At 43.3% G+C, this 14,330-nt stretch overlaps 1 protein-coding gene across 1 annotated transcript in view; it reads right to left on the reverse strand.

The window, feature by feature from the left end:
- LOC136677411 (neural-cadherin-like) overlaps positions 1-14,330 on the reverse strand; it is a 261,783-nt gene that overhangs the window by 20,342 nt on the left and 227,111 nt on the right. The window contains exons 28-31 of the mRNA XM_066654931.1: positions 11,472-11,652; positions 10,613-10,779; positions 2,765-3,029; positions 418-598 (exon numbers count right to left, since the gene is read on the reverse strand). Coding sequence (XP_066511028.1) covers positions 418-598; positions 2,765-3,029; positions 10,613-10,779; positions 11,472-11,652 — 794 coding nt within the window. The remainder of the gene's footprint in view (positions 1-417; positions 599-2,764; positions 3,030-10,612; positions 10,780-11,471; positions 11,653-14,330) is intronic.

The raw sequence follows: 14,330 nt of genomic DNA on the forward strand, positions 1-14,330 counted from the left end.
TCCTGGACTGAGGCCCGTTACTGAGGGCGATAAGTGGTGGAATAAGGATTTTTCCCCAGTAGATAAGAAACATGGTCCCTTTGCACCCCATTCACACATGCATGCACCCACCCACATAGACACTCATGAATGCACATGTACCCACCTACACTCACACACACACACACACCATATATTTCTAACCTGCAGTGAGAAGAGTGAGGTTAGAGGCCTGCCACAGTCTGATATTGGCAAATTTACACACAGCCCTAGAGTCTCCTGCATTCAAAGCAGGACTAAGAGGACCCCCTGAAGCTTGTGTGTGTGAGAGAAAATGCTTGCAAAAATGCTAACTTTACAGGAGATGAAAAAACATTCTTAGCTCTAACACAAATTGGCTGTCTACTAATAGCAGGAAAAACTAAATAAAACAGGCACCTGCACTCATGGATCCTCCACAGGTCGACGCAAGTGAACGGGGGAGTGCACTGGTTCCTCCTGCAGGAATCTGAAGAGCAGCCCAGAGTGACCCCCTGAGAGTTGACCACTGACACGCCCTCTTTAGGCTGACCGTCCAGTGGCACATACCTGCCATTCAGCCTCAGGTCCCTCATACAACCTGCCAAAGACAGATAAACATGCACAATGTACATTAGTTTTTATGTATATTTCGTTATGAAAATATTAGCCTCATTGCTTCATTCATTCATTCATTATCTGTAACCCTTATCCAGTTCAGGGTCGCGGTGGGTCCAGAACCTACCTGGAATCATTGGGCACAAGGCGGGAATACACCCTGGAGGGGGCGCCAGTGCTTCACAGGGCAACACACACACTCACACATTCACTCACACCTACAGACACTTTTGAGTCGCCAATCCACCTACCAACGTGTGTTTTTGGACTGTGGGAGGAAACCGGAGCACCCGGAGGAAACCCACGCAGACACTGGGAGAACACACCAAAACCTCACAGTCACCCAGAGCGAGAATCAAACCCACAACCTCCAGGTCCCTAGAGCTGTGTGACTGCGACACCTACCTGCTGCGCCAACGTGCCGCCCCTCATTGCTCCAGAAAAAGAAAAACAGGAAAGCAAACTATGGTCATTTATCTTGAACTAAAATTTCTGGCAGCTCAAAGGACAGTAGATACTTTTCATTTGCAAGGAACAGAGTCTCAGAAGTAGCCCCTCTATCAAGAATTATCTTCACAAACCAGAAATTAGAAAGCAGGAGGCATCATGGAATATTAACCAACACACGCCAGACAGAAAGTATTATTTAGTTTCTCATCGGCTTTCTTACACCATTACATTACACACATTCTCTCTCTCTCTCTCTGTCAAACACACACACACACATCATGCCATGTCCTCTGCTTTTGAGAAAGTTGCTTTTAAAGTCCACTTATTGAACACACACAGCGGATGTTTCTGCCTGAGGCTAAGCTGTCTGACTGCAAGTTGTCAGGCCTGGGGGAGCACTCATCCGCTTCTCATCCTTTCTTCTCCCTCCATCCTTCACGTCATGTGTCATTTCATCCACTCTTCCCTTGTCCATTTCATGCCAGACTTTCAGCGGCGCCACACTTTGCCTCTACAGCGAAGGTGCATTTGGGACCATTATGTATTAATCACCTCTATTAATGTTTCATTGTTTTCAATACAATAGAGTGTAATCAGACAGGGGAGGAGGATTCAAGTATGAATTCCTAACGCACTACAAATCCTTTATAGCGTGCTGCTGCAGAACTTTTGCCCTAGGTAAATCAGTAAGTGCAGCGACTCGGCCTCCAGATCGATCGACATTTAGCCCTGGTGGCCGAAGTGTCAGACTGGTTCAAAACAGGCCATACGTGACTGAGCTCGGTAACTAATAACTAGATAAAGTAGGGCCACACATACGCAGCGGAGCTACATTCACATCACACGTCTTACTCCTCGCTTCTGGATTGGGTTGGTTGGGCATGTCGGAAAAGTTTGGATCAAACCTTAGATCAAAGACTAGTTACTAATTCATCTACAGGAGCAGATTGATATGTGACATTTTCTGCAGATTTTAACACAATTTCTATTCATTTGCTTTGACATTTTGGAAAGAACATAACGCAAGGGTCACATTTAACCCCTCCTCCTTCTCTCAAAGCTCCTAAATTCAGTCAATAAGTGTGCTCTCTGTAGAGGGAGTGTATTCATTTTCCCTTTGCGGAGTACATCCGATGTCCATGTGCTTTTCCATCCATCCATCCATTATCTGTAACCGCTTATCCAGTTTAGGGTCGCGGGGGGTCCAGAGCCTACCTGGAATCATTGGGCGCAAGGCGGGAATACACCCTGGAGGGGGCGCCAGTCTTTCACGGGCCAACATACACACATTCACTCACACACTCACACCTACGGACACTTTCGAGTCGCCAATCCACCTGCAACGTGTGTTTTTGGACTGTGGGAGGAAACCGGAGCACCCGGAGGAAACCCACGCGGACACGGGGAGAACACACCAACTCCTCACAGACAGTCACCCGGAGCGGGAATCGAACCCACAACCTCCAGGCCCCTGGAGCTGTGTGACTGCGACACTACCTGCTGCGTCCATGTGCTTTTAAATAATGAAATAGGAGTCAATAATTAATCTAAAATTGTGCATACAACAAATGGACATGAACTGGCAACTCCATTTCACATCCATCAGGTCACAACAAAAGCGCAACACCATGGTCGGTGATCAACATGCTTAAGACGTGCCTGACTACATGCCCTTAAAGAGGAGCTGGTCAATTCCTACCTTGGAAACTCTTGTTGTGTCCAGTCGGGAAAGAACTACCCAGCATGACCACTGAAGGGTCGATGACGATCTCGCGGCTCCGTCCAGGCGATCCCGTTATCTCCCGCCTCCCCCCACCACCATCCACCCGCAGGTTCATCTCGTTGTCATGACGATCGAGGTACACTTCATGCCACTCGCCATTGTCCAGGCGATGAGAGGGCATGGTCAAGTTGAAATCTCCATCACCGAGATTATAGAAAACTGCTAACAATCCCTGAAATATCTAAGAGCGGGGGAGTGAGAGAGAGAGAGAGAGAGAGAGAGAGAGAGAGAAAAGAGAAGAGAAAGACAATTAAACAGAGCAAGACATGAGAAAAATGGAAATGAAAGAAGGAGAAAGAAAAAAACAGAAAAGAAGTGTTAAACACATTTAAATATTTCCGCTAAGCGTACTTGTCTGTAGTTGTTACCTGCAGACAAGGCAGAAAACAAACAGCTTGAGCTACTGGACCGAAAAGGACTCTGAGATGAACACAGAGAAAGAGGGAAATGTGATGAAAGACAGAGCAAGGAACAGTGAGAAAAGATGGAAGCAAAAAGGTTGCAGTGCGGCAGGAAGCCATCAGAGAGGGCTGTAATCAGGCAAGAGAAAAGATCTGATAAGGCCCTGCCTCACACTAACGGAATTAAACATACCACCCCTTTAATTGGAAACACTGGGACCAGGGAATTCAATACACTGTCAGTTTAGGCTGCCATTGTCTGCTCTGGCTGCAAGACACACTCCCTGCTGCCCTTCTGCAGGTCTTTCTGCGTCGCTTTATTTGTTCAGCTAGTTCTGCAAAGAAAATGACCTTGGTTTCAAACCTTTCATTAAAACTGTAGCATAAATTGATCAAAATGGCGTTTTATATATAACACACCAGTGATAAAAGCGCTGTTTAACCACTCTTACATTTGCATTTTTAACTGAGAGATGCACTATATGCATAGCGAGGTGATCCTATATGTCATGCATTAACAGCAGCTACTCCTTGGTAAATGCTTTACACTGAAAAAGAAATACTACTGCAGCTCATAGCTCATCCAATATCTATTCAACACATGTCTGGCGTGAATATTTGGCATTAGGCCTGGTGACCTAGAATGCTCCAGAGCATCCAGCTCTATGCATTAATGTTTTTTCTATCGAGATTTTACAAGCTATGAATGTGCAAATGAAAACTTCAGACAGAAATTGTTCGCCAGTTTCTGAATTCTGAATGTCCATAAATGTTTGGATACATAGTGTATGTCTATGCTTCATTATTGCTGGACCGCCTAGAACAGGCATATGCGCTCACCGACTGATTACCTGACACCTAAAGTTGAGTAGGAAATGTTAATTCAGCCGTATTTCACAGAGAGAACTTAAGGTGGCGCTACACCATCTGTTGTTAGTTCAGCCATATTTCACATTCTAGTTAATGAATTAAATTAGGAACCGTTCGGAGGTGACCAGAGGTCCTCTTTTCACAAGTACTCTTTTTGGGACCTAAAAAATGCATGTTCAAATATTCAAGGGGTCAGAGAGTTAAGAGCTGAATTGGGACACGGTCGCGTCCCTGACTTTCTGATGAATAAATTAAATCTGCACGGCTTTTTGTTTAAATTTACACGAAAGTGGACAAAAGCTCTGGATTTTTAAAGTCAGAACACCAGAGCGAGGTGTTACTCAAAATAAACGAGGCTGTGGATTAGTTACAGCACTCTTTTATCAGTCAGACCTTATAGAAATATAAATCAGTAATAAATAGCTAGTTCCCAGCGAAATATCTTTGTTATATATCTTTATATATCAAAATTTCTATTCTGCTGCTGTGCATTAGATATGAAACCTCTTGTATACACTTTGAATACCATCTGTTTGATTTCAAATACCTCCAACGAAAGACTAGAGATGAGCTCAATCCATTTGGTCTTTTACTTTTTGCTTGATTATATTTACAAAAATACTCATATTCACCATTAGTTTCTTACTTTCCAAAGAAAATACAATAATTATCGAATAAAGACATTCATTCATTCATTCATTCATTCATTGTCTGTAAACTCTTATCCAGTTCAGGGTCACAGTAGGTCTGAAGCCTACCTGGAATCACTGGGCGCAAGGCAGGAACACATCCTGGAGGGGGCGCCAGTCCCAACACCTACAAACATGCGTTTTTGGACCGTGGGAGGAAACCGGAGCACCCGGAGAAAACCCACACGGACACAGGGAGAACACAACAAACTCCTCACAGACAGTCACCTGGAGGAAACCCACACAGACACAGGGAGAACACACCACACTCCTCACAGACAGTCACCCGGAGGAAACCCACACAGACACAGAGAGAACACACCACACTCCTCACAGACAGTCACCCGGAGGAAACCCACACAGACACAGGGAGAACACACCACACTCCTCACAGACAGTCACCCGGAGGAAACCCACACAGACACAGGGAGAACACACCACACTCCTCACAGACAGTCACCCGGAGGAAACCCACACAGACACAGGGAGAACACACCAAACTCCTCACAGACAGTTACTCGGAGGAAACCCACACAGACACAGGGAGAACACACCACACTCCTCACAGACAGTCACCTGGAGGAAACCCACACGGACACAGGGAGAACACACCAAACTCCTCACAGACAGTCACCCGGAGGAAACCCACACAGACACAGGGAGAACACACCACATTCCTTACAGACAGTCACCCGGAGGAAACCCACACAGACACAGGGAGAACACACCAAACTCCTCACAGACAGTTACTCGGAGGAAACCCACACAGACACAGGGAGAACACACCACACTCCTCACAGACAGTCACCTGGAGGAAACCCACACGGACACAGGGAGAACACACCAACTCCTCACAGACAGTCAGTCACTCGGAGCAGGGCTTGAACCAATGACCCCAGGACCCAGGAGCTGTGTGACTGTAACACTACGTGCTGCACCACGGTGTCACCCACTAATAAAGACAGTTTTGAGCAAATTTTCCCCCAAATTCTATATGTTTCAGAGCAGAAAGTAGGCAGGTTTACAACAAACTGTCAAAATTTAGAGATTTTTAAAGCCAGAACACCAGAGCGAGGTGTTACTCAAAATAAACAAGGCTGTGGATTAGTTACAGCACTCTTTTATCAGTCAGACCCTTATAGAAATATAAATCAGTAATAAATAGCTAGTTCCCAGCGATGCCCTGTTTCTTTATCACTTTATCAAGTGTAGATTGCTTCGTTGATAAAATGTTAAGGTGCTTGGTTTTGGAAACAAGTAACAAACACATTTTATAGATTATTACTTGTTATTGTTGTAAACAAAGACATTGATATGAAGCAGCAAAGCTTCTCCAAACCTTCCAATGACAAGGGGATGTATTTTGGGCTTCCCCTTATATTTGAAAATCCAGAAACACCTCTGTGACAATGGCTATATGGCTAATGGCTAACGTAGGCTTGCCTAGTTTCTCTTTGTTTAATTACAAAAATGACACATAATTATCTTAGCGAGGGACACCATGGACTTCTAAGGGTTAAAAACTATGCTTTAAGTTATGACTAAACCGTGGATAAAACCACCAAGCCTCAACCATTTCTTGTATTAAGCACATCCTTTCAAACTATTTCAACAGGAGTTTACCCTTCAGACTTCCTTCTAGTTTTATCTCCATTTTTATGACAAACAAAATAAAAAAAAAGTGATTTGCTAAGGAGAGAAATAAGGTGTGTGACCGCGTGTGCGGTGATGTGTACAGTATGAGTGTGAGCACGAGTGTGTGTGTATTAGCAGGGCATCTATTTAAGTGCAGCTCAACCTTCATTTCCGTTTCACAAGCCCGCTGCACGACTCCCAGCGAGCATAATTTAGCCTCCTGCATTTAAAATCCCAGCCTTTTTGTTATGACGTGAGCACCAGAGTCAAACAACGCGGCAGAGCCTGGAGGCATTTAGGTAGTCTTGCATTAAAATAAAACAAAGTAATGATAGGTCGTGGCCACTGTAAAAATAAACAAGACAGACCTCGCTGAACTCCTCACCTCTTCCCACTCTCTTGCATATGGCTTGCCTTTACTAGTCTACTAGAGGAACCCTGAGAAAACACACACAAACAAGTATGTCATCCTTCCTCCAGGCTCTGTTTGCAGTGCGGGGGATCCAGCTTCAAGGTCTGATAATGCACTATTAATTACAGCATTAGTATATATTATATTTAGCCCTCAGCATGAAGGCATTTTACCAGGCTCACCGCACATTCATGATGGTCCTGATTTTCCCACCAATTAAAGATGAAGTGGCTTTTGGTTGCTTTCTCACCCTGGGTGGCGGGGTCTCATCTGGAACATTCCTACCATGCAGCACAAGCTAACCCCAGCCCCCTGAGGTACAGGCTCTGTAGCCTCCCTGTACGGAGCAGCTAGAAATAGAGGTGTGCACCACAGGTGAAACAGAGAGGGGGTGGGGGTCATCATAACAACAGGTGCAGGGATGTAATGAGACCCCTGGACTATACATCAGTGGCTTGTGGAAATTTCTATTCTGCTGCTGTGCATTAGATATGAAAGCTCTTGTATACACTTTGAATACCATCTGTTTGATTTCTGAGATGAGCTCAATCCATTTGATCTTTTACTTTTTGCTTGATTATATTTACAAAAATACTCATATTCACCATTAGTTTCTTACTTTCCAAACAAAATACAATAATTATCGAATATAGACATTCATTAATTAATTCATTCATTCATTATCTGTAACCGCTTATCCAGTTCAGGGTCGCAGTGGGTCCGAAACCTACCTGGAATAACTGGGCGCAAGGCAGGAACACAACCTGGAGGAGGCGCCACCTGGAGGAAACCCACACAGACACAGGGAGAACACACCACACTCCTCACAGACAGTCACCTGGAGGAAACCCACACAGACACAGGGAGAACACACCACACTCCTCACAGACAGTCACCCGGAGGAAACCCACACAGACACAGGGAGAACACACCACACTCCTCACAGACAGTCACCCGGAGAAAACCCACACAGACACAGGGAGAACACACCACACTCCTCACAGACAGTCACACGGAGGAAACCCACGCAGACACAGGGAGAACACACCACACTCCTCACAGACAGTCACCCGGAGGAAACCCACGCAGACACAGAGAGAACACACCACACTCCTCACAGACAGTCACCCGGAGGAAACCCACGCAGACACAGGGAGAACACACCACACTCCTCACAGACAGTCACCCGGAGGAAACCCACGCAGACACAGGGAGAACACACCACACTCCTCACAGACAGTCACCCGGAGGAAACCTACGCAGACACAGAGAGAACACACCACACTCCTCACAGACAGTCACCCGGAGGAAACCCACGCAGACACAGGGAGAACACACCACACTCCTCACAGACAGTCACCCGGAGGAAACCTACGCAGACACAGAGAGAACACACCACACTCCTCACAGACAGTCACCCGGAGGAAACCTACGCAGACACAGAGAGAACACACCACACTCCTCACAGACAGTCACCCGGAGGAAACCTACGCAGACACAGAGAGAACACACCACACTCCTCACAGACAGTCACCCGGAGGAAACCTACGCAGACACAGAGAGAACACACCACACTCCTCACAGACAGTCACCCGGAGGAAACCCACGCAGACACAGAGAGAACACACCACACTCCTCACAGACAGTCAGGGTGACCCTAGGACCCTGAAGTTGTGTGACTGCGACACTACCTGCTGCGCCACTGTGTCACCCACCAATAAAGACAGTTTTGAACGATTTTTCCCCCCAGATTCTGTATGTTTCAGCGCAGAAAGTAGGTAGGTTTACAACAAACTGTCAAAATCTAGAAATTTTAAATTATTTTGGTTTTAATGAAAATTAGCAATTCTGTTTCATGTTCAACGATGAAAAAAAAAACATGCTGAACTATTTATGGTCTTACACCACAGGAAGCAACATATCTAAAAACAACTCTTGTTTTCACCACTATAGTCAAGTAGCTTGTAAGGTCTGTGCCAAGATTGTTTTAGATAGCAGTTAGCAGTAAATAAAACATCAAATGTTTGCAGTACTTCTCTTCAAATTACACAAAAACACACATTTTCGGGAAAATTTCAGGACCAGACAAGGTGTGTCAATATTCTCAATAATACATGTCTTCCAAGCAGTTGCTCTGGCCCAGCTTGCCCCAAAATATGCAGCGAGCAAGCAACAACAAACAGTAACAAACAACAAAAGGTGGTTTGGGCTCATAGGCAAGGCCCAAACTCAGGCACATTTCCCAACACTCATCCATCTTTAAGGCTGGAGACTCAGAATCAAACACGATTTCAATACTCACACTTCGAGTCCCAGCGTGCCCCATCAGCGTCAACAAGAAAACACCCAGTTTTTTTTTTGTTTTGTCTCATCTTGATTGAGGGATGACTAATGCTACAGCACCTTGCTGGAATTACCTGCTGAGGCTCTGTGGTTTAATCCAATAGATCAGTGAACGCTAAATAGGCAGCGGCACATCACATCAATTAGCAGAGTTGCTGGGGTAATTGACAGCGGAGCAGTAGGAGAGAGAGCCCTTTCTGCATTTATGATGAGAGCACTATCGTCTGCACCATCGCGGCAGGATGCTTAATAAAAGAGAAAAAGGAGACGGAGGAGCTTCACATGAGTCACATTGTGGAGCGGTAATGAAATCTGTAGCCTGCCACTGGAGAGAATATATGATATCTCACTGCCTGCCGGAAAGACAATCCTAATGCATCCCACAAATAAATCAACACAGATTTACATAAGTCAGAGAAAGAATAAGAGGGAGAGAGACAGACAGACAGACAGACAGAGAGAGAGAGAGAGAGAGAGCAAAAGGCAAGGGAATAGTACATAGCAAGGGAGAAGGAATGCGAAAAAGTGGAGAAATTAAAGGGACAAAGAAGGGAGAGAAGGAAAGCAAAAAGGTGAAAAACAGTAAACAGCGAGATATGAAAAAAGAGGTGAAGATAAAATGGGATAAAAACAGTCAAAGCGGAGAAAACATATGAAATGAAGGAAGGCAAGAGGGAGACTGAGAAGTAGGAAGTGAGAGAAATAAACAGATACAGAGACAGAGACAGAAAAAGTGGCAATCAGTAATCCAAACACATCATCTTGAGACAGGTGTTTGGAAAAGCAAAAACAAAATCTGGCAAAACACGCAGGCCTCGGAGCTAGGGTTCGGCACGAATTCTGCAGGTAAAAAAACTCATTCAGAGAAAGGCATACTAATGTCTGTGATTAAACACCCAACACCCCACCACCCCACACACACACACAGGCTGTTCCGATGTTTGTGAGTCCAGCAGATGTACCACTGCTGAGGAGCAAATAATCATTCTATTTCTCCAATAAACACTTCTTTAAAAATACTACAATGACACTAGCAGCAGACCATCAGTTAAAACACCAGTTCAACATAAAGAGCCAGCGTGAAACATCATGCACTGACTCGAACGAAGAGCTAAAATACAGAGTGAGTTTGAAAGACAAAGAAAGAATAAACGTAGACGCTTAACACACTTGGGGAGGCATGAAAAACAATAGTTCCCCCAACAATAAGCACAGCAGATATGAGGTCAGGAGAAAAATGATAGTTTTCAGGGAGTCGGAGAGGGAGGGATTGAAAGTGAGGAAGAGAATGTAGATATAAAAAGACAGACAAACAGAAAGACAGCGAGAGCGACTGAAAAAAGAGAGGGTGAGAAGGAGAGGCATGTGACTTAAACCTGGAGGTATGGAATGTATTAATATAGTGATTCCTCACCTCTAGTCTGACGTATTCATTCTGTTGTGCTGACAGAAGGCTGAGGATGGAGCTGCTGTGTTTCCGGGTTCGGATCAGAACCTGAACCTGCATGTGTCTGGCTGGGAGTGGACCCGAGAGCTGATAATGAACATGACTCCGACCGTCAAAAGAATACTCCGGCACCTCTGTCGATCACACACACAAACGCACATTGATTGCTGATGACAAAAATGTTTAAAAGCATTCTGATTAGATGCTGTACTTTATCAAACTTCATAGGATTCAACACAATTAAAATGGCCCTGGCTAACGATGAATGTAGTAAAGGGGACTTATACATTTCACAACAGATGAATGAGAGTCTGAAACATGTACCTGCACAGTAAGTGGACTTTATGTGTGTTCAACTACAGATTAAGACTTCTGTAACTGCAGTTCTTGCTGAACTCAATCTCAGCATTTGTTAGTGATTCCAAATGTTTGAACCTGAGCAAAGTTCAGGAATTGGAGCATGCTTCATGTTGTTTTCTGAGAAGATGTGTTCTGGGTGTTACATAAACAGAAACCTAGTGTAATGGCTCAAAACCGTTCAAAATTTGTCAGATCAGTGCCAGATTTGTGTTTCTGCGAAAGCGCTGTGTTGGCTGCTAACACTTTCTCCTCCTACACACGGCACATTCAAAGCCACTGTATTGACTCCTACGGTAAAAAAAGGCCTTCTGCTGACATTCACAGACGTACTCATGTTTCCTCATAGATTTACACATCCATTCACCAGCATCTCTCAATATTGGAGATTTAATATCATGCCAACCTTCGCTGCTGCTCTGCTTAGGTGGCATGTGTGCCAGTGTTTGAGTCGGTGGGATCCCCTTACCCCGTTCACACTGATGCCCGCTGTACCCGGCAATGCACTGGCAGCTAAAAGAGCCCCATTCGCCGTGGCAACGGCCCCTGGTGCCACAGGAGGGAAAGCCCATGTTCACGCAGCTGCTGTCCGTCATCAGACAGCCAGGACTACTGCCTGAGGAATCAGCTGGAGAGCCCAGATCATACAACTGAGGAAGAAAGAAACAAAAAAGTTGTTGGTTTCGCAGCGATGTTCAAAAGGGAAGACATAAAGAAAGAAAATATTGTAACTGAAATGGTACCCTAACTATGGAAAAAAATCATTTTTAAAAAGTCACCAATTTTTATGTTTCATTCATTTGCAAGTTGCTATCTCAATATTTCGAGATACTTTATCATTATTGTTGAGATACTAAGTCAATATATTGTGATACTATCTCATTATTTTGAGAAATCATCTCTTTATTTTAGATAATGAGTCAATATTTTGAGATCTCAAAATAATGAGTTACTATCTCAATATATTGACTTATTATCTCAAAATAATGAGATATTAACACAATATATTGACTTAGTATCTAAAAATAATGAGACCCTATCTCAATATATTTACTTATTATCTCAAAATAATGAGACATTATCACAATATATTAACTTAGTATCCCAAAATATGGAGATACTATCTCAATATATTTACTTATTATCTCAAAATAATGAGACATCATCACAATATTTTGAATTAGTATCTCAAAATATTGACTTACTATCTCAAAATAATGAGATAGAATCTCATTATTGAGACAGCAACTTGCATATTAAGAAAAAATAAAAATGGGTGCCTTTCTAAAAATTATTTTATGTGGCAATAACAGGCTTCCATACCTAACAGATACTGATCTGTCCTAGCGCTGTCAGAAAAAAACAGTACTATACGTTGTGAATGCTGATCCAAACAATGTAAACCTGGACTCAAGGTCTAACGGGTTACCGTAAATAAATGTTTAATACATTGTTTTAATAAATAAACATATTTTCCCCAAACTGCAGTAGAAGTGTAGGCCAGTTACACTACCACTACAACTGTACCCCTCCAGCTCCCCTCCATGGCTTTTAAAAATCACAAATATTTTTCAGACACAGCACTAAAACTAAAGTATACAAAGAATGAGATTGTGATTAATGATTTTAATCATTTAATATCCATATATAAATTAGCCATGTCATACATCACTTTTGATGACATTAGATGAGATAAATACGCAAACAGATTAGCCTTACTTAATGACTTAATGGTTACTGAAATGCTTGTTTACTAAATTGTTTGGTTTATGATTGATTTAATAAGGCAATCTATAATCTTGACTTTTTATACCAAATGTTTGACACACAACAGGAAAATCTGAAAACAAAATTTAAAGAATAAAGGAAAAGCTATACGTTGGGAAAGAAATACATGAAATATATATTTGTAAAGGTATTAGACTACTTCAAAATAATCAATTATCTTTTCAAAATATGCATTTATTGCTTTTTTTCTTATTTTACATTTGCAACATACACCTTTTGAATCTTCTTGAATTCCTCAATTAAAACTCATGTTGTATCTTTGAGGACCTTTAAGTATATGTTTACCTCTTTTTTACCTGGATCTAATTTTTCTGACAGTGACAAACATGAGATAGTCTTTGAAGGAAGAAAGGAACAAAGATATTGAGACAGCAATGACGTGCAACAGTGTGATTTAAAGTGGCAAGCGCAGCCTGGCCTTGAGAAGAAGAAAGGTATTTGAGTAAGTGCCCTTCAATCTGTTTACGAGCTGCCCATTATGCAGTCTGCCTCCTGGAAATGACCGCAGTGGTGGGCAGCAGCGGCAGAGCTGCAGGCACATTAAAGAGCCGGCTTGCAGGGCCACAATGAAAGGACAAAAGAACCTTGAGGCCTTCGGTTCCCTTCACGGCGGTGCATCCCACACGGCGATTAAAATGTCCAATCTCTGCTTTTATGAGGAAGCTCCCTGTTCATCTGCGTCTGTGTCTCATAAACACAAACGCTGCAGAGCTCTGAGTCTGAGCACAGCGTGGATTCTGTCCCATCCAGAAGTGAAACTCTGCTGAAGTGAGTGAGTGTGTGCACTGCTGAAGAGAGTCATGTGCTTATAGGTGTATCACAGGGGTAAGGAACCTTTCATAGACATAATAGACCTGAGCAATAGGGGGTGGCTCATTTAATAGACATCTAATTCAGTCCCTTTCACTTTTGTGACATCAAAATATTAGGAAAAATATGTGTAATTGTTCACAAAAAATAGGGAAATAGGGATAAAATATAATTCAAATTTCAATCATGCCTAAATTTAAATGCCAGTTAAATTTATACATTAATTTAATGTTTTTAAGAGAGCTGTATAAAATCTAACACATGTTCAATATTGAGCATATATTTTATTATTAATTTATTTATCTTCTTTAATCACATCCTTATCAGGATTGTGGAGCCTAAGAAAAATATTTGGGAGTGAAGCAGGAACTCAGCGTGGACAGTGTGCCAGTCCATTCTCACATTCAACATTCCAGGTGACACAGTGCTGCAACAGGTAATGCAGCTGTACCACAGCTCCCAAGCCCTGGGGTTGTTGAAACTCTGCCTCGGGTCACTGTGAAGAATTTGAGGTGTTCTTCCTGTGTCTGCGTAGGTTTCCTTTGGGTGCTTCAGTTTCCACCCACAATTCAAAAACACATGCTGGTAGGTGGATTGTTTATTCAAAGGTGTCCATGTGAGTGTGGTGTCCTGTAATGGACTGGCAACCTGTACAGTGTGGGTTCCTGCCGTGTGCCCAGGGATTCTAGGTAGGCTCCGGACCCACCATCCACCCTGAACTGGATAAAGC

This window comes from Hoplias malabaricus, chromosome X2 (assembly GCF_029633855.1).
Source record: "Hoplias malabaricus isolate fHopMal1 chromosome X2, fHopMal1.hap1, whole genome shotgun sequence".
In the NCBI taxonomy this organism is placed as follows: Eukaryota; Metazoa; Chordata; class Actinopteri; order Characiformes; family Erythrinidae; genus Hoplias; species Hoplias malabaricus.